Genomic DNA, 21,644 nt, shown 5'->3' on the forward strand with positions numbered 1-21,644 from the left:
CGACGCGCACATGGGCCGGTAACCTGCCTACACCCGCGTAGACGGACACGGAGCGTGCCTTCGCCACACGAACAAGACCGCTGCCCGTCGTTCACCAGTCGTTGTGGCCGACGACGGCCCAACTCCACAGGCCCAAGTGCATGCGTTCGCACCTGCGTGATGGCCGACAGCGATGACCATGCCAGTCGAGTAGGGGCTGCTTCTGTGATGGGGAGAACAGAGAAGAGTGAGGGCCACACAAGACCCGTGCACACATGCACGCCCAGATGGAGGCCTCCCAGCTCACGTTATAAGACACAGGCAGACGGATGCCGAACAAATACGAGCAACGAGGGAACAGGCGAAGAGGGAGACATGCATGGACGGGGTGGGGATAGGTAAGGCTTGATAGCTGCTGCCAGTGGGCCACCGCGTCACAGCAGCTCTCCATCGACGACGAGCTTGTACAGCGCTGGATGCACGTCACGCCCAGCAGCCTCGAGCGACTGCTTCGTCGTCTTAACGAGCAGCGCGCGCTGGAGCAGGACGCCGCGGCGATCGTATTGTCGCTCGAAGAGCTGCTGGACGACCGGATGTGCGGCCTCCCCAAGGCGGATGAAGAGACTACTAAGGTCGACCAAGAGGATCAGATCTGTTGGCCACGCGGGCGTAGCGGAGAGGGACGCGGCACCGATGGACCGCGTCGACGCCGAGGAGGTCGACACCAGTGCGTCGTTGAGCAGGCGGTCTGCCGTCGAGTTCGGGAGGCGGCCTTCGCTGCCCCCCCCAGAAGCGGCAAGCGACGAGGCGTCCTGCGCCATTACGTAGGCTGTGTAGTCGGCGAGGCTGTAGGTGAGTCGCTGGAATCGCTTCGGCATGCTTGAGAGATCGATGCAGCAGCGGAGGACGGCTTCCACTTCGCGTAGGGTCATCCCTGCCAGGAGCCGCGGTGGCTGGTACGACGACGGCTGGTCACCATGGAGGGGCTCGCCATCGCGCCGTTCCTGCAGAACCACTCGCTGCACATAGGAGAGAAGGGCGTCCACCGTCGTCATGACGGTCGTCATGACACGACCGGCGACGCTGCGCAGCAGCTGAAGCAGCACGCACACCTGCTGCGTTGTCAGAGGGGCAGCGGCGGCAGCATCACCGGTGGCCTCCATGGCGCTCTCCTCGGCCAGCTCCACGATACGCTTGCACACATTCTCCATGACCGTCGTGTCGACCTCCACAGAAGCGCGCAGCAGCCCTTGCGCCAGTCGAGTGAGGCTGTGCGCTTGCATGGTATGCACCACCTCGCTGAGACGCCTGTACGTAGCCTCCATCACCGCTGCCGTGCGCAGCCCGCACGCGATCAGCAGGTACGATACATTTGCCAGCTCCGCGGGGGAGCAGGCGGGCAGCACTCGCTCCGTGCAGTGCCGAGCAAGGATGTGCACGACGTCGTAGTCCGTCGAGCCGCGTCGCTCCGCCAGCTCCAAGGCGGCCTTCACCACTGGCAGGCTCGCGTCGTGGTGGTAGCGCGCGACGTTGGCGAGTACGGCAGCGCCGATGTCATCGTGCGGGAAGCAGTCCCGCAGGCAGTGGAGGATGGCCAGGGCAGTGGAGGCGACCGATACGAGCATGTGCGGGTCGTTCTGCAGCAGCCCGCGCACCTGCGCAGAGAAGATCGGCTGCACCGCCGTCACGCACACTGTGCGCACGCTCGCGTTACCGGCCTGCGTACCGCAACGCAGCAGACGCACCGAGAGCTCCAACGAGAACTTGCGCCCCATGTCAGCGACTCGACCGAGCAGGACGCCGTAGAGCTGCTGATGATATACGCCACCTGCGCAGTAGGCCTCAACGCACAGGACGATTTCGTCCGGTGTCAGCGTCGGGGCAGCGCGCATGGTGCGCGAGACGAATCCGCGCAGCACCTGCTGCTGCAGCTGGCTCTCCCCCGACAGCGCCGCGTAGCCGCGCAGCAGCAGCGGAATGTCGTGCACATTGTACGGCAGCTGCACTGCCTGCAGTACGTAGACGGCGAGGGTTCGCGGCAGCAGCCGCATCGCCTCCGCCTCCGACGCCGTCCAGCGCGCTGTCGCCGAGGCTGTGGGCTCCGCCTTTGCTTCTCTCGGTGTAGACTGCTGCGACTGCCGCGCCTCGTCCAAGGCCACGGCCTTCGCCTCCGTCGCCGCTACATCAACCCCTCCGGTCTGGCTACGCTGTGAGCCGCTGCCCTTGGCCGTGCCAGCTTCGCCAGCAGTGAGGTGTGCGACGACCTCGACGAGCGCGCCACACTCGCCCACCGTGTAGCGACGCTGCGCGAGCTCCTGCGGCTTCAAGAAGGACTGGAGCAGTGGCCCGTACGGGACAGTGCGCAGTAGCTGCAGGAGCGTCGCCGCGTCGCCGTCGTCGACAGCCGCCTCAGCGGTTCTCTGCACGGCGCTGAGGGTGTGTAGGATGGTGATGCGCTGTGCCACCGTCGTCGCACGCCGTGTTGCGGTTGCTGCGCCGCCGCCGGACTCCGTCGCTGCATGCAAGTCCTGGCGTAGAGCTACAACAAGGCGCTCGATGAGTCGCCGCACCGGAAGCGCTGGCAGCGGTGCGCCAGTCGCGTGCAGGCGCTGCAGCACCGTCATGGCCTGCGATGTGGCAAGCAGCGGACTCAGCAGGTCCAGCAGCTGTAGCAGCATCGACGTGAGCGCGTCATCAGCGCGGAGGCACAGCGTGGCAGCAGCACAGAGCAGCTGCGTCGCCAACGCACCAGTTGCGGTGTCGACAACATCGGCGGTATTCGCAGTCGACTCCGCGCGGGGGACCTCCTCAGGCGTCTGCAGGTCCGTGGCCCGCACCTTCAGGTGCTGCTCCACCGCCGCCACCACGCCACGCACCAAGGCAGGAGAGACGTGCTGGACGCTGTCCGCAACGCACGTGACCACCATCACCTCGGTCAGCGTTGTGAGTGGCATCTGCAGCGCTGGCGTCGCATCGGCACCGCGGGACGCGGCGCACATGACGGCTGTCAGCGCGGGGTCAAATACGTCTATGCGGAACATGCGCAGCGCGGCCGGCTCCACTACCACCGTGTACTCGGTGCGCAGGCGGTACAGCAGGTGCACCACCGTCAGCAGGTAGTGTCGATACCGCTGCCGAGTTGTGCTGGCGGACGCGGCGGAGGATTTACTCGACTGGGTCATGCTGTTCGCGACGGCGGCGGTGGAGGCGATGTAGATGGTCAGCAGCTGATAAACGGCGAGGCCGCTGTTGCGCGCGTGGGCGGAGTGCGGATGCCGCGTCAAGCCGTGCGACTGCCGCGACAGCTGCGATAGCAGTCGCTCCAGCCGCTCCACGACCGCAAACGCCCACGCGACCGCGCCTGCTGCGTCGCCCTGACCACCGTCCCCAGCAGCCTTGCCGTGCGACTTATTCAGAGTACTGTGTAAGGCTGTGAGCTGGGCGACGGTGTCGGCTGGCATGCCGCACAGAATGGCTGCCGTGCTCAGCCGCAGCGCCACCTCTGTCAGCTCCTCCACCGACATCGGTACCGCCGCGGCGGTGAACGAGTGATGATGACACCCGACAGTGCCGTGGCTAAGAAATCCAGTTGCCTTGCTCGTGCCGGCACCGCTTCCAGAGCCAGCACGCTCCAGACCTGACCCCAGCAACTTCACCGCCGACTCCGTGAGGCGTGGCAGGAAGAGCGCCGGCAACAGCGCCAGCGCCTTCTCGACGTCTTCCGACAGGGCTACGGGGAGTGCAGGGGATCGGCCGCTCCTCCCGGCAGCAGCGGCTGCCGAGGCGGGACTGCGCAGGCTGCCACTGGTGAGGTCACTCACGTCGTCGCAGCCCATTTCCGCCAGCCGAGAGCGGAAGGCCTCCCAGACGACCTCGAGCGCATCGGCCAGCGCCGCCTCCCGCCCTTCACGCTGCAGCAGCGGCAGCACCGCCTGCGTCAGCATCTCGACAGCCGCGGCGTCGCCACGGAGAAGACACTCGACAAGCGCCTCCAGACCAACGAAGAGGAGATGGTTCACCTGTCGCCGGTACAACGCTGGGGTAAGTATCGCCGAGGCGGCCGCAGCCATTCCGTCGCCTTCGGTGGCGTCCGAGGCAGTTCGCCGCTTGCCGCGTTTGCTGCTGTTCCTCACACGGCGCTTCCGGGCCGCTGCAACCGCCTGCGACTGCGAGCTCAGCATCGCGGTCGAAGACAACACAACAGACGCGCCAGGCAGCGCCGCCGCGCCAGCCGCACCCGCCGCCATGCGCTGCATCAAGTTGAAGGTGCTGGCAGCAGCGCCTTTATGCCCGCCGCCCTTTCCTGCTGCCGCAGCGGCGATCACCCCTGCTTCCTCCTGCGCTGCAACGTCCTCTTCCCCAAGCTCGTCTGTGGAGCTGACGACGACGCGGTAGCTGTCCTTGTTGCACTGCGCCAGCATCCCTGCCACTTGATCCACGAGCACCGCGCGCGTGCGGACTGGCAGAGGGGTCGTGGCGCACAATGCGGAGAAGCGGTTCACCGCCCGCACCACGTCAATGACATCGCGCGGCGGCAGCGAGACGCAGAGACTGCTGGTGAGCAGCGACTCTGGTGGGAAGCCCGCGCACAGCATCGCGTACAGCAGCTCCGTCAGCGGGCTGTGCAGCGGCGGGCGCGCAGGTGGTGCGCGAGGGGCACCAGCCTTCGCCAGCGCATCGATGTGCTCCTTTTCCAGATGTTCCATCAACTGCGGCACACGCTGCGGTCGCTGCCGGAGGTAGGCGACGGCAACGGTGCACACGTCCGTAATGATCTGCGCGTAGCTTGTGCGCTCCGGTGAGAGTCGGCGCAGCTCCGCCGTCACCGCTGGCGTGCAGATGTACTCGAAGAGGTCTGCGCCCTTGACGGTCTCCGCGCATCGACATGCCTGAAGCAGGATTCGCTGGCACGCTTCCTCAACTGCACTTCCCATTGCCGGTAGGAGGACCACGCCGAGCTCCTCGATCCACCGCATGCAGCGCAGGATGTCCACAAACACCGCCGCTACCACATCAAGACCGCTTTTGTGGACGGACGCCTCGAGCGCTTGAAGGTGCGACGCCAGTCGGCTACGCGCGTTGTCGCGCCACGTTGTCCACTCGTCCACGAGGACCGCGTCGATGGGAGAGACTCCGACAGATGCCGCCACCGGCTTTGAGTGCGATAGCGCAGAGGCGGCCTCCACGGCCACCGCACTGACAGCAGCCATCAGGAGCAAGGTGGTTGCGTCGCCATACGTGCTTTCCACGGAGGACGGCAATGACGACTTTCCCGTCTCACTTCTCGCCGCCTCCTCAAGCTGTCGGACGAGTGCGTGCGCCGGTGCCATCAGCCGTGTGAGCGCCTCGAGCACGCGCCTGCGGAGGGCGATTTCTTCACGGCTCTGAACCTGTTGCTCCCTGCTCAGGCGCTGGCTCAGCGCGATGGTCGTCCGCCTGTCCATCTGACCTCGGTGCACGTCCATGAGTGTCCGCAAGACGAGCGCCACGGAAGCGCACTGCTGCCGCACCGGCTGCCCCATATCGGCTTCAAGTCGCGCCTGCAGCGCCGACAGGTATGAGGACCATGCTGCCTCGTTGAGCTCGGCAACATCGTCCAAATGGCACACAACCTGGTGGTGAACGTGCAGCAGCGTGAACAGCTCCATCGCTACGGCCTCGCTGCGCACCAAAGCCGGCGTGCCCTCTACGCGCCACCGCGTCTTCCCTACCGCTGTGGGCGAGGCGAGGCTGCCGCGCAGATCGCCGTCGACGTTCGCGTGCCCTCGTGGGTAAAACATGGTGTACAGCTGCGGATACGCGCTCGGCTCGTTCGCGAGGACGGATAACAGCTGCGTGCGTTCAGCCACGCTTATCTCCGCCGGCGGCGCGCCACCGCCGCCGCCTCCGGTGGAGGCCGTGTTACCCTCACGGCTTGCGCCTACGGCGTTACCCGCCATCGTGCTGCGCTCCGACGCTGCCACATTTGCCGAGGGTGAGGACGCTCCACCGGCGACTAGGTGGCGCCGCTGTCGCTGGCAGCGGCGCCGGAGCGTCGCCCACTCCTGCACAGCATCGCTGAGGTGCACGGCGCGCTCAACTGGAGCGCTTGCAGGTAGCGGTGCCGCGGCCTGCTGCCGCGTTGCTCGCTGCTTCTTCGGCTTTTTCGCCGTCGCTGCAGGTACACCGTCATCAGCGGCGGAGACGACCTGGCGCCTTGTCTTCTTCGCAGACGCCGCTAGTATCACACCTGAAATAGTCAGCGCGCCAACATGAGTGCACGCCCGCGCAGGTGTGAGGATCGGCGCAGAAGAAGCTGTCCTTGTTACCACGGCTGCTGCTTCGGCGCCATCAGTGATTCTGACGGCCCCGAGTGGCACGTGCCACACGCGGCGCACCAGGCTCGACGACGCCGACGACGAGGGACGCTGAGAGAGCCGCGCGTACATTCGGGAGGACATCGTCTACGGTCGCTGGAGGCGGCGCCCCCGGGGTCAAGTGTATGCGCGTATGTGTTAAGTGCGTGTCGGTGCACCCGTTTCAGGATGACCTCTTTAAGGAGATATGTACGGCGATCTCTGTGCCTGCCTGACTGTCGACTGCGTCTGTGAGTGTGTCTGCGCGGTCGGTGATGGGCGCTTGGGAGTGCGACCAGGCCGCGGATTTCCCTCTTCTTCGCGTTCCTAGTCCAGCAGTCGGCCGGCTGTCCCGCGGCGGCGGGGCGTAGAGGAGTCGACGGGGTTACGCTTTTCCAAGCAGCTCTGTCCGCGTACGCGTGTGCGTGTATGCGCTTGCTCATGACTTCACGGCGCAGCCGTGGAACGTAGCAACAACAGCAGCGGGCACGGCGTGGGCATGGGTGATGGTGAATGGAGAGGGAAAGGGAAGGCGATTGGCGGAGGTAGGGGCTGAAGCTGGAGCGTCATGGTCGATAATGATTTGGAGAAAGGGGAGGGAAGGGGCTGCAGCGACGGCGGCGGCGGGGTGTTGAGGGCAGTGCAACCGTCAAAAGCACGATGATACACACACAAAAAGGGCGAGGGCGACTCCGTTCACGCCAGCACACGGCCTGGGCACCACACACACACACACACACACACACACGGCCGCCCAACAATAGACCGCAAGGGAGGCGAGAGGACACGAGAATTACTTGGTAGGCATCCGCGCATCGAACGCCGGAAATTCCACCAACGCACTAATGAGGTTCACAGTACGCCTAATAGAGCCTGCCGTGCCGCAGGATCGACCGCACGTCGGGAACCACCAGCAGGCACTCCAGCAGTGACAGCAGCGCAAGCAGCACTTCATCCTCGTCGTCCTCGGTGCCGTCGTTGGTGGCCATGTCGTCGCCCACGCTGGAATCGTCTGAGGTTCCGCCTGCGACGTCGTAGTCGTCTGCGGCTTGCACACTACCGGCACCACCGTTATCCACATTCGACGACGCGTCGGTAGCGGTGCGTCCCTCTAATGGACCGCCTGCATCATCGTCGCTGGTCTTGAGACTGTTCTGCGGCTGCACCTCCACGGCGCCACCACCGCTCCCTTGCTCGTCGCGACCGCGGCTCCCACGTCGCCGCGTCGTCTCGCGCGCCGGTGGAGCCATCTTGGACAATGCAGGGATGTACGGGGGTATGACCAGTGCATTCTCCGGGTTCACGAGCGTGCACTCTTCCGAGTTGTCGATCATGACAAGCAGCTCCGGCGGCACCTTGAGCAGCCGCAGGTCCTTCACTAGTACCTTGGCGTGCTCGTTCATTGCAGCCTTCTCTACGGCGGGAAGGCCCGTGTCGACGCCGCCGCGGTCGGCGGCTGTGCCAACAAAAACAGATGCCGTCAGTGCATGGTCGCTGGCTGCCGTCCCACCGCTGCCCAGGAAGGATCCCTTGGCCTCGGAAGAGAGTGTGTTGCCCCACGCACGTGTGGAACCCCTACCACCGCTACCGCTCCCGTTGACGTCATCGTCGGTGTTGGTCGTAGAACCGCTGTGGCGGCCGCCAATGCTGACCACTGAGGAGAGGCTGCCCAACGGCCTGGCGCTGCTGCTGCTGCTGCTGCCGTACACACCACCTCCGGCGACGCTACCGCCGCCGCCTCCACTGCGGTCGCAATCGCTGGAGCCACGCGCCACGCTGCTGCGGCCTCCATCCCCACCCGACCCCAGGGGCAGTCCGCGCATGCCTGCTGCCGCGCACATCTTGCGCAGCAGCCCCCGCGGGACAAGCCGGCAGTCCTGCCGGTAGTAGCGGTACTTCAAGAGACCGTCCGGGTCGATGCGCTGCAGGATGGTGTCGGCGTACGGCTTCGACGCGGACGTGAACAGGACGAGGTTAAAGAGCTTCGCGGCTGTGGAGAGAAAGAGGCGGGCGTACGGCCGTTCCCACACGTGGAAGAGCTCCGCCCCCGAAGCGGTCGGAATGACCTCCGAGAAAGTCGGCGGGCCTGCCATGTTCGCCGTGGTGGTGGAGACGTGGCACAGAGTCTCGTCAAGGTCGATGACCAGCACCTTCTGCCGCGTCGCCGGGTAGCTCAGCACATGGTGGGCCGTGATGCTCGCTATGAGGTGCGGCGCAACGCACGAGCTCGAAAAGTCCAGGTTGCGGCTGCTCACACGCTTGTAGACGACCGAGGAGGCCTGACGGTATCGTGCCGCCGCCGCCGCGTTTGTGCGGTGCCGCAGCGTGTGAGGTGCAGCGCTCGAGTTAGAGCTGCTGTTGTCGTCCGTCGACGGGTCGCCCAGCAAGCTGCTACCGCCGGTACCGCCGCCACTGCTGCTCGTACGCAAAAAGTGCGGCGGCCACTGCGGTTCCGGGTGACGCGTTGGCATTGTCGACACCGTCGGCTGCTGGATGGGGCCGACCACGATGCTCACGAGCTGGTGAAGACTGCGTGAGGTGCACAGCGGGTGATGCGGTGGGACGAGGAGGCGACTGCGCACGGCCGACATCCACCCTTCCACTTCGCCCTTCTTGCCAAACAGCAGGCGGCGCTGAATGAGCGGTAGCCCGTCATCGATGCCGTCGCGCCTGCCGTTGCCCTCGCCGGCGCACTGCCCCGAAGCTGTGGCTCCTTCTGTCGCTGAAGCGGCGGCCACGGAAACGCTTACCTGCCGCGCTCCTTTCACGTCCGCCTCGCTGTCGGCGTCGTTGTCTTCCCCCTCGCTAACACGGCCGTAGCTCCGCTGCGCCATGCGAGCACTCGCACGCGTCGATTCAGCAGCGGTCGCCGCAGATCGCTGTGCCTCCACAGCTGACCGCGACAGCGGGAAGGTGCGGTGGCTGCAGCCGCACAGGAAGAAGAAGAGCACGATGACGCTCTCCTTCAGGTGGATGAAAGACTCCCAGCCATCCGAGGCAAGACTCGATATGGAAGTGATGACGTACGGGAGCAGCACGGCATCCCAGAGCCACCGCGCGTACTTGACGATGTCGGCCAGCATTCCCCTCCTACCAGAGGACCGATGCGCCGATCCTTTGCCGGCAGCCGACTGAGCGTCAGCCCTCCGTCACACGCGGAGGCGCACGCACACGGCCGTAGACGTGTGCTTTCTCTCTCTATGCTTGTGAGCGAAGATGCGCCCGCGCCTGGGTGCGTATCAGACTGGGCGTGTATGCTGACGAATACTTCCGTTTCTTCGCTAGCGGGAGAGATATGGACGGAGGGAGGGAGAAGGGAGGGGGGAGTTGCATCGAGGCCATTGAGCGAGTTCGCACATTCGTCTCCGTAGATCCGACTGCTGGGGGCGGTGTGCCTGTGCGGTCGCGCCGCCTACACCGAGAGGGCCACAACGGCAGGCATAGAGGGTGTCTCTCTCATACAGGGGCATCAATACACGCATGTGCCTGTACTTGTGCACGGACAAGAGTGCTGTCCCACACGTCTTTCCAGCCTCCTGTCTCACGAGGTGAAGACATGAAGGGGGTGGTGTGGGCGAGACTCACCCTGGAAGCACAGGCAGTGAAACTGACGAGAGATAAGAGGCCATGATGTCGCTGGGGCCCTCATTCTCCAAGAGAAGGTAAACTAAAGCGTGCGCTGACAGGCAGAAGCAAGACAGCGCTGGCACTGGCCGAAGGATAGAAAGCACGATTGCCCCGCCCCCGATCTCGTCGCACCGTTGTGTTCCCGAGAAGAGGCGTGCAACGATGAGTGGGCGGTGCGCAAAGGGAGGGGCACTCATACTTGCCCGCAGGGACCGGTGCACACTTGCCTTCGCTGGTTTAGGGGAACGATGTGAGCAGGAGAAGCGAGAGCGAGAGTCCGTCGACAGCACTCGCACTGTGCAACGCACGCCTTTACCATCGCGTGTCCATGCGTATGTGATGCCACCCGGGCAGCGATGATTACTTACTGATCAGCGAGTGACGCCGCCGTGCGAGTTGGCGCACGTAAGAGGAGACATGGATGGAAGAAAGCGGGAGAGCGGGATGGTGACACGAAGGGAGGGGTGTGGTGAGGGGTGCAGCGAACCGACGAGCATGCTATAAACGTAGCACGGGGGGGGTTCGGGGAGGACATCGACCCTGGTTGACCATGGCATGCGCTCCGACGGGATGCGCCCATCCCATCTGTACGCCAGGGAGAAGGCAGGAGGAGACGACGGGGTGGGGGTGGGGGCGGCGGGGTGCGAAGTGTCATCGTACACGCGAAACAAGCACATGGAAGACAAACAGCGAAGCGCTGTCGGAGCCCTTTGCGACGCCCTACGCGACGGCCCGAACCCCTCCGTTTCCTTCTCCCTCTGCATGCACCGGTCGTGCCCTGCATGCGTGCGCATCGCTTGGCAAGCCGGCTTAGAAGAGATTCCAGAGAAGAACGAGAAGGGGCTCACACGGACATACGCGGAGCTTAATCGGCTTGTCTCACAGGAACGAGTTAATGGGAAGGTGTGCGAGGGGCGAGAGAACAGGAGGGGCCACTGCGCGTGAACCCGTGTTTCGATGGCAAGGGAAGTCCCGCACGCGCCCACGTCCTCGACGGCGTCCTTCTCTTCCCTCCCTTGTACCTCGCTCTCCTTCTCCTTCATTCCTCTTCCTTAGAAGTCGCTAGTACTCCTTCGCTGTTAGCGGGCCTCCACACACATGACTCGCGCGCGTGCGAGTTGCATTGGGGCCATCACAGGTGTTATCTGTATCGGCCCTCACCCCCGACCTTTTCTAGCCCTCACGCTCTTGAGCCCACCTACACATTTTTAAGCGAAGCAGACGGCGAAGTTAGGAGAGAGAGAGGAGGGCGGAGGCGGCACACAGAGACATGCGTATGCGTACACGCGTAGGCGGCGCACACGCGCGACATTCGGCAGAGACACGTGCTGCGCCGGCAGGTGAGCAGCCGAAGGGGAGCAACAGCCACGAGACGCGACGACGAAGAAGGCGGCCAAGGCGTTGAGGGGCAGAGGTGCCGTGCTTGGGAAAGAGATGAGGGGGAGCGAGAGGGATGCCGAGCCGTCCCTGATCACGTCCGTGGGCGTCTTCTCACTCACTCTTCGTCTCCAGCGACGTACCCGTCGCCGTCGCCATCGCCGTTGCCGTTGCCGTCCCCGTGTGCTACCTCAAACGGGTTCGCCTGTTGCGCCTCGGCGGCTGCCTCGCGACGTTGGCGCTTGCGCTCGAGCCTGTCTTCGCGCTTCTGACGCTTGCGCTGCACGTTTTCATCCTGCAGGGCGCGTCGCTTCGCCTTCTCCGTCTTGCGTGCGCGCACTTTCGACGCGTTCACCTGCACCTCGCGCAGCGTCTTCTTCTCGGTGCGGTGGTAGATGACCTCGCCGCCGGCAAAGCCGTTCTCGACCTTGCTCAGCTGCAGCGTCATGCGCGGACCGATCTCCTGCAGCTTCACGCGGCACTGCTCTCGATGCTGGCGGAAGGGCTGCACAAGCGGCACCTCCTCTCCCTCACCGTCCGTGTCTGACCAGGCGTCCTCGCGGTCTAGCACCTCGTCGATGCTCTCCAGCGTACCTAGCTTGGTGGGACGTCTGTTTTCTAAGAGCTTCTTTACTGTCTTGGTGACACCGACGGTGCGCGCGTTCACGTAGTAGTGACGCACCTCCACCACGTGCTCGACGTGGTCGTAGTGAAAGAGGCAGATGCGCTGAATTTCGCTGCTCTGAATCGTCTGCACGTTGAGCGATGGAAACAGTGCCTTGAACGTGGCCATCAGCAGCGGCACTTCCGCGCGGTGCGCCAGGTCGGGGTGTGTGAAGTTGTTCAGCACGACGATCGGCGCCACCTCCCATGCGGCCCGGTCGACTGCCACGGGACGGCGCTGCTTGGCGACGATCTCCTTGTGAAGGGTGAAGCTCAACACGCGAAACGACAGCGTGGGGCCGTTGAAGAAGCGCATGATGCGCAGCGACGTCCCCTGTGATGGGGCTGTAAACAACTGCAGGTGCGAGGCGCTGAAGGTGGCGGCTACGGCGAGGAAGTCTTTCAGCGACTTGTTCTTGCCGTGCAGCTTCTTGCTGCTCCACGGGAGAAAGACATTGCGCCACTCGTGCATCAGCGAGCGCACGTGAACGCCGACATCGCCGCGGTAGATGATGATGGACTTGGGTGTTCTCTTGTCTGCCTCGGTTGTGTCCAGCTTGCCCGGCATCGCCGTGCTGCCCTTCGCTGTCTTGCCCATTTTTGCAGTGATTTCGTCTTTGCTGTTGCGTTCGCTTGAAGTCGTCGATCAAGCCGACGAAATAAGAGTGCGTGAGGGAGAAGGGGGTCGATGTGTGGGGGACGCAGCCTACAGTGCGCGGGTCGAGAGACTGCGATGGAGAAGGCAAGACCCGTAGCTGATGAGCGTGGGTGCGTCTTTGTACGCGCACTGGGGCGGGCACAGGTACTTGCACACGGGGAGAGAGCTATATGTGTAAAGGGGGGACAGAGGGGGCTGGGGTGGAGGGGGTGGGGACTGCCGCGCCCGCAGTGCAGCGCAATCTTCTACGGCTCACTGCAGCTCGAGAGAGAAGAGAGGGGAGGCGCGGCAAAACAGGAGATGGTCGTGCTGATGTGTAAGTGACAGCAGGTAGATAGAGGTATGTGCATGTATGCGTTTGCGTTGGAGAAGAGCGCGCAATCCACGCACCAACGACGACATGGCAACATCCTTCACAGACAGAAAACAACTCTGTGCCTCGCCGCACAGCAGAGTCACCCCGAAAACGGAGGACTCGCAGAAGGACGAGAGAGGAAGCGGCGTTGAAGGCAAGATCGCTGCCGCAATGATCGAGGCGGTCGGCGCCTCTGCAAGTGTGCGTTTGCCTGCGCGTTGGTTCGAATGCATGCGTGCGCGTATGTGCAGATGGGTAGGAGAGAGGAACAGCGATCGATATCTGGTGAGTGCACGAAGCGACGGCTGGGTAGGGGGAGGGCGAGAGAGAACTGAGGCAGTGACTCCATGCTCCACCTCCCCCATCTCCAACCGTGTCGCGCGCTGACTCGCGTGCTGTTATTTCTTTGCTCACTTTCTTGCCGTACGCGAGAGGAGAGCGACAACCGAAAAGGGCAAGACGAAGCGAAAACGGAAAAGGTTCATCCTGGGGCCGGGGGTGGGGTAGGGTGGGGAGTCGGCGTGGTGACGAGGCAGGGCGAGGGCGGCTTCTCTTGCCTCCTCCAGCGCACACAGAGTGCGTGCCCCACCCTCTGATGGCAGTGGGCAGTCCCTGCTTCTCTACTTCTCGCTCTCTTCGCCGTCTTCGTCGAGAGCTTCGCTGCACCTGTGGCACAACCCTTATCCAGCACCCACGAACCATCACCGCACGCACCGATATGAATGATGATAGGCGATGCGGCGCCTACCGAAGCCAATAGCCCGGGTTGACGCACTTCCCCTCCACCAAGGCGTTATACTGCGAGGCGCACTGGGAGACGATGCCCAGCGCCGTCTCGGCATCCTTGATCACCTTGTTAAAGGCAAACTCGTTCCTCTTCTTGCCATCCGGCACCTTATAGTTCTCGAACCAGTCGATGATGGTCGCTTGCAACTCCTGCGGCACCTTCGACAGCATCCCGTAGCCCTCGCCCGCCGTCGCCGACACAGACTCGACGATGATCTTCCAGTCGGTCTCGCCCTCGTCAATCAGACCGAGCACACCGAGGATGCGCACTGGTCCGTAGGTGCCCACGCGATGCGGCGTGCCGATGTGTACGACGTCGACGGGGTCGCCGTCGCCGATGCACTTGGTGTTCGGGTCGATGTGCACCGGATCCTCCCAGGTGCGGGGCAGGAATCCGTAGTTGAAGGGCATGTCGCCGTACGAGAAGTACCGCAGCGGCTGCCCCTCCTTGCTCTTGAAAATGTCCTGCTTGATGGGGTTGTGCGGCTCCTCCTTGCTCAGCTCGAGCTTCGCGCGCGTGCCCTTCGGGATCTCAGTCACGCAGGTGAGGACAAGCTGATCGTCAGAAGCGCCAGCGTACAGGGGCAAGTCGTGCCATGCCGACACTATGGCGTCTGTGGCGCCAACTTTGTAAAACATGCGCCACGCCTTGCTGCCGGCGGGGCCCTCCTCCGTGGTGTTGTAGACGGGCAGGGCCACAGCGCTGGCCGCCGACTTGCTGCTAAGGAGTCTCAACGCTCGACTCAGCATCTGCGTAAGAGGTCCTGCTCAGCGAAGAAGAAGGGCACACGCCTATGCCTGTGCGGATGCTGTTGACACTGTGCGGGTGAATGAGTGGCGAGGGAGAGGGAGGTAAAGGGCGTGGGGACAGCAAGTGCGTGCGCACCCGTCATCGCGCTCGTAGGCCGCGAGGGAGCCCCGCATAGGCAAGTGGCCGTCGACAAACGACAGGGAAGCGCAACCGTGTTTGCCCGTATGCGAGGAGGAGTACATACACATATACGTCCACACATATACGCACACACGCACACACACACACACATATATATATATATATATATATACACGCACACCCGTAAGCACGTACACGCGCACGTCTGCGACCCGCCTCATCTTGGCTCGGCGGAGTTGCACAGCGCGCGCACAAAGGCAATAGGGATGAGGGAGAGAGCAAGAGAGACGAGGCGCAGAAAACGCGGCCGCAGCCAACGTACGCGCAACGGGCAGAGCATCAGATGCAGCCGTCCACACAGCGCAAACGTATAAACGGAGCCTCTCAACAGCTTACGATCAGTAGCACACCGCAGGGCTGGAGAGAGGGAAGCAAAGGGGGGGGTGGGGTGGGGGAGGAAGCGGGGCTGCTCGGGGCCGGTGTCTGCGCGTGTGTGAATTAGTACTGTCTTCGCTCTCGCGCTGTCTCAGCTTCCCTCCTCCCTTTTCTCCTTCTGTTCCTCTTTTCAATTTCTTCGAAAAGCAGCTCAGCCGAGAATGACTCCGATGCAACTGTTGACGCCCTTTGCAATGGCACTTACCACCGGGCTGAATATCATGGAAGCGTAGGAGAGTGCAATCTTCAGCGTCTGACGCGCGTAGGGGATGTAACTAAGCGCGTACCACAAGATGCACGCCAACTGCACGAGTGCGAAGAACACACACAGCAGTTTGGACTGGAACCACAGCGCGCTTAGCAACGTCATCACAATGGAGATGACATACAGACACGCCGCTTCGAACCGGTTCGCCTCGAACATGGTGCGCAGCTGCTGCGCGCACCCGGCGAGGAACATGGTGGAGCACATACAGAAGATGTTTCCGCATGTCATGAAGAAGCTGAACTTCTTCGGCCGAAACCACATCGCCATGCCCAGGAGGATGAAGAGGATGCCCATGCCCATCATCATGAAGAACCCAGTGATGCGCTGCGTGTAGGTAAGGTCTGTCATCTCAGAGAGCCCCTCCATGTATCCTTGCTCTGGCGGCATCTCCGCCAGGAGCGCCGTGTCAGGCGGCGGTTCATCGGACACGAGGCTAAGTGCTTTGTACTTGAACTGTGACCAGTACTGGTGCAGCTTGTTCTCACCGTCATCCTGCAGCACGCCGGGGTTGCGCTGGCGCCCCGAGTCGACCATCGTCATGTGTCGCCTCACTTTCGATGCGTGAATTCGACCTCTCTTCCTCGTCAGGGAGAGAGGGGTGGCCGAGTGCTACACAGACAGAGGCTGACAGGCAGACAGAAGACGGATGGAAGTGACGCAGACAGGGAGGGAAGAAGCGTGGTGGGTGGAGAGGCGATTAGGTCACAAATGGAACACGCGCGCGGCCCTTCCTCGATAGAGGGGACAGAAAAAGCACAACAACGAACACGGCCAAGTCCACTACGCATTCCGCTCTTCGCCTTTTCGCAGCAGCAGCAGCAGCGCTGCAGTGCTCAGGAAAGCGTTGGGTTATGCCGTCACGCACAGATGGACGGCGTGCACGCGATCAAACCGAGCGTTGTGTGGAGAGAGGGGTGGATGGGAGTGGGACACGGAAGAGTAGATGAGTGACTCGCTCGATGATGTTGCTGTCCGTGGCAGTGATGAAGACTAATGCCGTTACGACACACCCATCAGCATCGGTAGTGCACAGATATGTACTGACACGTGCACACACGCATGCGGGTCACGACAAGGAAAGGAGATAGACGGAGGCAGAGTGGAGTGAGTAACGAGCGGCATTCGGCAAAGGCGGGGGAGACGATGAAGCAGAACGTCACCAAAGGGGGAGAAGCGAGCGGATAAAGGGTTGGGTGGAAGGGGGAGGGCGCATCTGTCCTTGCGAGAGAGAGCGGCAGCATCAGCACCGTTCCAGCTATCCTGGCGACGATGGAGGATCTGCCTTGAGAAATGTACTTTCATTGTGGAGCGGGGGAGGCGACACTGGGCCCTGCGATACCACTCGCTGTGTGCGTGTGTGTGTGTGTGTGCCACCCGCCCGCCCACCCCGCCATCGGGGATGCAAGAGAGAAGAGGCCCAACGAAAGAGGCCGGGGGGAGGAGGGGAGGGTGTGCCGCACGTGAGAGGGGCAGCGAGACACGTCACTCACACCGGTAGGGCAAATCACACGAAAGCGAGAGAAAGAGAAACGAAGGCGCCGAGGCTATGCATTAGGAGGGGTGGGCAAATAGGGAAAGCAGAGGGGAAGGGGGGGGGCGGGTGCGTCAGCGCGAGCGGTCGTACTCTACGACTCCGCCGACGATCGTGTAGGCGACGTGCGGCTCCTGGTGGCGCGGCCACCACCGTGCGTTCGCGCCCTCCACGCCTGCCATCTGCTCCATCTCCTCGTCGTCCAGCCAGTCCGCCGCCCACACTGTGATGTCAGCATACTTGCCCACATCTAGTGTGCCGAGGTAGTTCTCCATGAACATGCCGTGCGCGCCCTCGTACGTGTACGTGCGCAGCGCCGCATCCATGGAGATGCACTCGGCGGGATTCCAAGTGTCGTGGTAGCGCCGCACTGCAGTTGCCGCGCCGGCGGCTGTGTTGTCGGCCGGCGGCTGCGCCTGCTGTTGGCTCCTGTACTGCGCCTCCTCCGCCACCAGCGCCGCCATCACGTCCGGCACGCGTGTCACCGCGCCGCGCAGCCCGTCGTTCACGTCCGCCGGCGCCACTGGCCAGTCGGAGCCCAGGTCCACGCGGATTTTCGCCGCCAGCAGCGTCCCCCACATGTACGACGTGTCCTTGCGGCGCTGCCCCAGGAGCATGTCCACGTAGTCGCCATCGAACAGAAGGTGACAGGGCTGCATGGACGCGATGATGCCGTACTGCGCCATGCGCTTCACCTCCTTCGTCATGTTGGACATGTGCTGGCAGTGCTCCACGCGCGAGCGCGGGTCGGCGCGGAAGCGCGCAACCGCCGCCGCAACTCCTGCCTCCGCCCCGCGCTCACGCAGCCAGTCCGCCGACGCGCACAACGCGCGGTTGACTGTTGCTACAGCGCGATCGCCAATCGCGTGCACAACGCACTGCAAGTCGTGCGAGTGCGCAACGCGGATCGCGCTTTGCAGCTCCAGACGCGACATCGTCAACAGTCCGCACGGGCACTGCCTGCCCGATCGCTCTTTCAGGATCGCACTGATCGCCGCGTCATCCAGGTCGCTGTCGATGTCGCCCTCCGTCGTCACATTGTAGCCATAGGGCCGGTTCATCGCCGCCGTGCGCGAGCTCAACGACCCGTCCGCGAACAGTTTCACTGCGCCTAGCAGCAGGTAGCCGCCGCCGGCCGCCGGCGGCGTCATGGTAAAGCGGTAGGGCAGCGTGAAGTCGTCGCTGCGGCCCGACTGCACCGCGTCCGTCGTCATCACGCGGTAGAACTTGTCCATGAAGCGCTCCACATCGTTCAGCGGCACGCCGTACCGCACGCGCAGCCGCATCGCGCCCTCACGCTCCATCTGCGCGAGGAAGTCGATCTCGCTCACGTTGTCCGTGTACGTGGTCGACATCATGGAGAAGACGGAGGTGAAACCGAGCGAGAGAAGGTGTTCAGTAGCGGCCTCGAGCGCACGGCGTTGATTGGCGGGCGTGTCAGCGGTAGGCGCGTAGCGCTTCGTCAGCTGGATGGCGTTGTCGCGGAGGACACCGTTCGGCTGACCGTTCTCGTTCAGCTCGATAACGCCACCCTCGACGGAGGTGATTAGCGGCTCGCCATCTTCGGCACCAGGGATGATGTGGCAGCTGCGCAGCGCGACCGTATTCATAACAGCGGAGTGTATGTCCTTACTGTACATGACCAGGTGGATCTTCGTGCTCACCTCATCCAGCCACTCGCTCGTCGGCGAGCAGCCCAGCACCGCCTCGCTCCAGCCGACGCCGTACACCCAGCCGCCCTCCTCACGGTTGTAGCGGTGCTCCACGAAGTCGCGAACGATTGCTGTGAACTGTGTCCTGCTCGTCGCAGAGCCCAGCTGAGGTGCGAGCAACATGCGACCGCCGTCAAGGAAGTGCACATGGGAGTCGATGAAGCCTGGGTACACGGCGTGGCGGTGCTCACAGTCGATGACGCGGTACGACACCGTGCGCGGGCGGCCACCCACCACCGGCTGAGGGGTTGCTGCTGCCGCATCGACGGGCTGCGCAGCCACTAGCGCGCCGTAGCGCTGTTGCACCTCTGCGGTGCTACCGATGAAGCTGATGCGGCCGCCCTCCACCAGCAGCGCGTCAACCTCCGGCGGGTACGATGATGGCACGGTCGGCTGCAGAGCCGAAGCGCCACGCCACACACGCCGCGCGTTGACGACGGCTAGTACAGAGGTCATGGCGTTGCTGCCCTGTGCACGGGGTGGAGAGTGTGAGGCAGAGGAGAAACGACTGCTTAAAGGTGACCAAAAAAAAACGTGTGCGACTGTCACGCGCCGGTTATCGAATTACGGTCGCGGGCAGCAAGCGTGTGAGCCCCAAACATCGACGGGCGAAGGGGGAGGGAGGGAGATGGCGCTAGGCCGATGTGCGGTGCGGGAGCAGCGAGGCAATGAAAGCAACACGGAAACTTGATGCCCCGTTAGTGTAGTGTAAACGTGGAGACGAACGCGCGTCCTCACCAGGGTTCAGGGGCGCACAGCGAGTGGAGGGAGAAACGCTACAGAGGCGCAACTCCCCCACGCACGCACCCACTGATGCGCAGCGAGTGCAAAAGCTGACGAGGAGGTTGCTGGCGCAGCGGTGCCGCCGCAGTCGGTTGTGTGAAAGGACATGGACACAGAGGAAGAGAGGCGGAAGTGGATGGGTGGGGAGAAGGCAGACGGCAGAGCCTTTACAGCCCAGCCTTTACTTACCCCTCCCCCAAAATGGGCGCAACACATACACATAGGCGCAAGCGCAGGCAAAGACGGACAACCCCTACCTTGAGCACGACTCAGATCATTCGATAAGTGTAGCGCCATGGCTGAGGACCTTTACGGAGTCCGTCCTGCGAAGGCAGCTCGCGCATCATGTACTTGCCAAGCGATACCACTGCCGCGTTTGCCTCGTGTCCGCCTTGCACCCCTCCACCTTGATTGTTGCCGCCCGACTGCAGCTCATCCGCGCGCAGGCGTCGCACAAAGCGCATGTAGTTCACCTTGCCACCAAAGGCACGCAGGTAGCAGCAGTTCTTCACCATCAAGGAGAGCGGCACCCCGTCGCAGTCGTCCCGTAAGCTGAAGTGCGGTTCTTCTTTGCGGAGAATCGTCATGAGCTCGTGCAGCTTGAGCGCCACCTCATCATAGTACACGGCGCTAGAGTCGTCCGCGCCCTTGTCAGAGGCGACATTTGCGTCAGAGTAGCTGTGCTGCGCAGCTCGGCGCGTGCCTGATGCGAAGGAGGCGGCGGATATCACGTTGTTGTTCATGACCACCTCCACCGGCAGCGGCGGACCGTAGCGGAGCAGCGCGCGGTGCACAAGAGCATCAAAACGCTCCTGCACAGCGCTGTTGCCGGTGTCCGCATTCACGGCGTCATAGTGCGATGACGAGGTCGGCTGTGCGGACCCGGGGACGGAGTGCGCCCCATCCCCTGCCCCCTGCTGCCGCCGCCGTAACTCTTCGGACTCGTCCTTCCATTTGCGCAGCGGATCTGCGGCCCGCCAGTTCGCTTCCTCTTGCGCTAGCGCGTCTGCCTGCGCCGCTGCGGACGACTCGGCCGAGCTCAGTGGGTTGGTGAGCCCACTGCGCCACGCGCGCTGCTGTGCAGTTCGTGTGCGCCCCGGCCCTTGGCGTTTCTGCAGTTTCTCCAGAAGTCGAGTGGACTCCAGCACCGTCTCACGCGAGCGTTGCCGGCCGCCGCGGCAAGCGCTGTTGGCGACGGTGGCAAGCCGTCGTGCTGCTCGTCTCTCCAGAACAGGACACAGCAGTCCCTTGAACATGTAGTGACTAGTGGGCTGAAGGAGGGAAAGAGTAGAGTGTGAACTATGACGCGACGGCGTCGGTGTAATTGTTGATGTTGTGCCTGTCTTAAGCTACGGATCACACAACGCGCGGAATTCAGTCACGTGCGCCAGCTGCGGCTTGCAGGGGCGTCACAGGTGTGACTACCGCTATTTAGCAGCTGCAGCCTTTCAGATAGTGAGTTGATGGATGCAGAAAGGAGCGCTGATAGCTGAACGAAGGCGATAGCCGAGGAATAAGGGGAACACAGCGACGGATGTAGGGGTAGCATGCTTAAACGCACGTGCAGCAGTGCTCGTTGCCGAGAAGCGGAAGAGGAGTGGGGAGTACGAGAGTTCACGCCTCGGGGTACCTCTTCAAGCTCCAATACACACGAAGGCAGCACATACACGGTGACGCCACCCTCCCATCTCGCTCTCTCTCTCTCTCCGGCTTTGAAGGATGGCGCGCATTTTCAGTGCTTTATGCATCGTCAGCTCGATGAGCGTTCACTCGTGCGCAGAGCCCAGAGGCAAGAAGAGGGCGGAGCACGAGAGAGAGACCGTTTGCAAGGTGCACCCCCAGTGAGTGTGCGCATGCCTTCACGCTGAAAGGCAAGACTGGCCATGCCACCACTTCGGCCAGCCGCTTCTCTCCCTCTCATCGCCTCAATGTCCGTCGCTTCGCTCAACAAGGAGTGCAAGCGTCCGCCCGTCCCCGTCATGCTTTCGCTAGACATCATGTGCGCTGTTTCGTTTCCCTTTCATTTGCCTTGCTGATGCTCATTTCTTCGCGACCTGGCGTCGTCCAACACCGGCGCACCGACACAGCTCCGCGCCCCTCATGCCTGCCGAGGCGACCAATCATCTTTGCGTGCCCCCGTGCTCTCCGCCTCGCTCTTTCTCTCGCCCCGCCTACCCCTCAACTGCTGAAGCGTAGGCACGCTCTCCGTGGATGTGTACCGTGTTGAGAACGATGCCTTGGCA

At 63.1% G+C, this 21,644-nt stretch overlaps 7 protein-coding genes across 7 annotated transcripts; all 7 read right to left on the bottom strand.

Moving 5' to 3' along the window:
• Positions 1-413: 413 nt before the first annotated feature.
• Positions 414-6,419, bottom strand: LINJ_03_0860 (conserved hypothetical protein; the record flags this gene model as incomplete). The annotated part of the gene is made up of 1 exon (XM_001462779.2): positions 414-6,419. The coding sequence occupies one exon, from the start codon at positions 6,417-6,419 to the stop codon at positions 414-416; it is 6,006 nt and encodes a 2,001-aa protein (XP_001462816.2).
• Positions 6,420-7,177: 758 nt separating this feature from the next.
• On the bottom strand, positions 7,178-9,397 carry LINJ_03_0870 (conserved hypothetical protein; the record flags this gene model as incomplete). Its single annotated transcript, XM_001462780.1, has 1 exon — positions 7,178-9,397. The coding sequence occupies one exon, from the start codon at positions 9,395-9,397 to the stop codon at positions 7,178-7,180; it is 2,220 nt and encodes a 739-aa protein (XP_001462817.1).
• Positions 9,398-11,436: 2,039 nt separating this feature from the next.
• Positions 11,437-12,579, bottom strand: LINJ_03_0880 (putative peter pan protein; the record flags this gene model as incomplete). The annotated part of the gene is made up of 1 exon (XM_001462781.1): positions 11,437-12,579. One exon carries the CDS (start codon positions 12,577-12,579, stop codon positions 11,437-11,439), a length of 1,143 nt encoding a protein of 380 aa, XP_001462818.1.
• A 1,159-nt stretch (positions 12,580-13,738) lies between these two features.
• Positions 13,739-14,419, bottom strand: LINJ_03_0890 (putative inorganic pyrophosphatase; the record flags this gene model as incomplete). The annotated part of the gene is made up of 1 exon (XM_001462782.1): positions 13,739-14,419. One exon carries the CDS (start codon positions 14,417-14,419, stop codon positions 13,739-13,741), a length of 681 nt encoding a protein of 226 aa, XP_001462819.1.
• An 839-nt stretch (positions 14,420-15,258) lies between these two features.
• LINJ_03_0900 (conserved hypothetical protein) lies at positions 15,259-15,915 on the bottom strand (the record flags this gene model as incomplete). The annotated part of the gene is made up of 1 exon (XM_001462783.1): positions 15,259-15,915. One exon carries the CDS (start codon positions 15,913-15,915, stop codon positions 15,259-15,261), a length of 657 nt encoding a protein of 218 aa, XP_001462820.1.
• A 1,065-nt stretch (positions 15,916-16,980) lies between these two features.
• Positions 16,981-19,074, bottom strand: LINJ_03_0910 (hypothetical protein; the record flags this gene model as incomplete). Its single annotated transcript, XM_001462784.1, has 1 exon — positions 16,981-19,074. The coding sequence occupies one exon, from the start codon at positions 19,072-19,074 to the stop codon at positions 16,981-16,983; it is 2,094 nt and encodes a 697-aa protein (XP_001462821.1).
• A 596-nt stretch (positions 19,075-19,670) lies between these two features.
• LINJ_03_0920 (conserved hypothetical protein) lies at positions 19,671-20,657 on the bottom strand (the record flags this gene model as incomplete). The annotated part of the gene is made up of 1 exon (XM_001462785.1): positions 19,671-20,657. The coding sequence occupies one exon, from the start codon at positions 20,655-20,657 to the stop codon at positions 19,671-19,673; it is 987 nt and encodes a 328-aa protein (XP_001462822.1).
• Between the last annotated feature and the right edge of the window lie 987 nt (positions 20,658-21,644).

This window comes from Leishmania infantum, chromosome 3 (assembly GCF_000002875.2).
Source record: "Leishmania infantum JPCM5 genome chromosome 3".
Taxonomy (NCBI): Eukaryota; Euglenozoa; class Kinetoplastea; order Trypanosomatida; family Trypanosomatidae; genus Leishmania; species Leishmania infantum.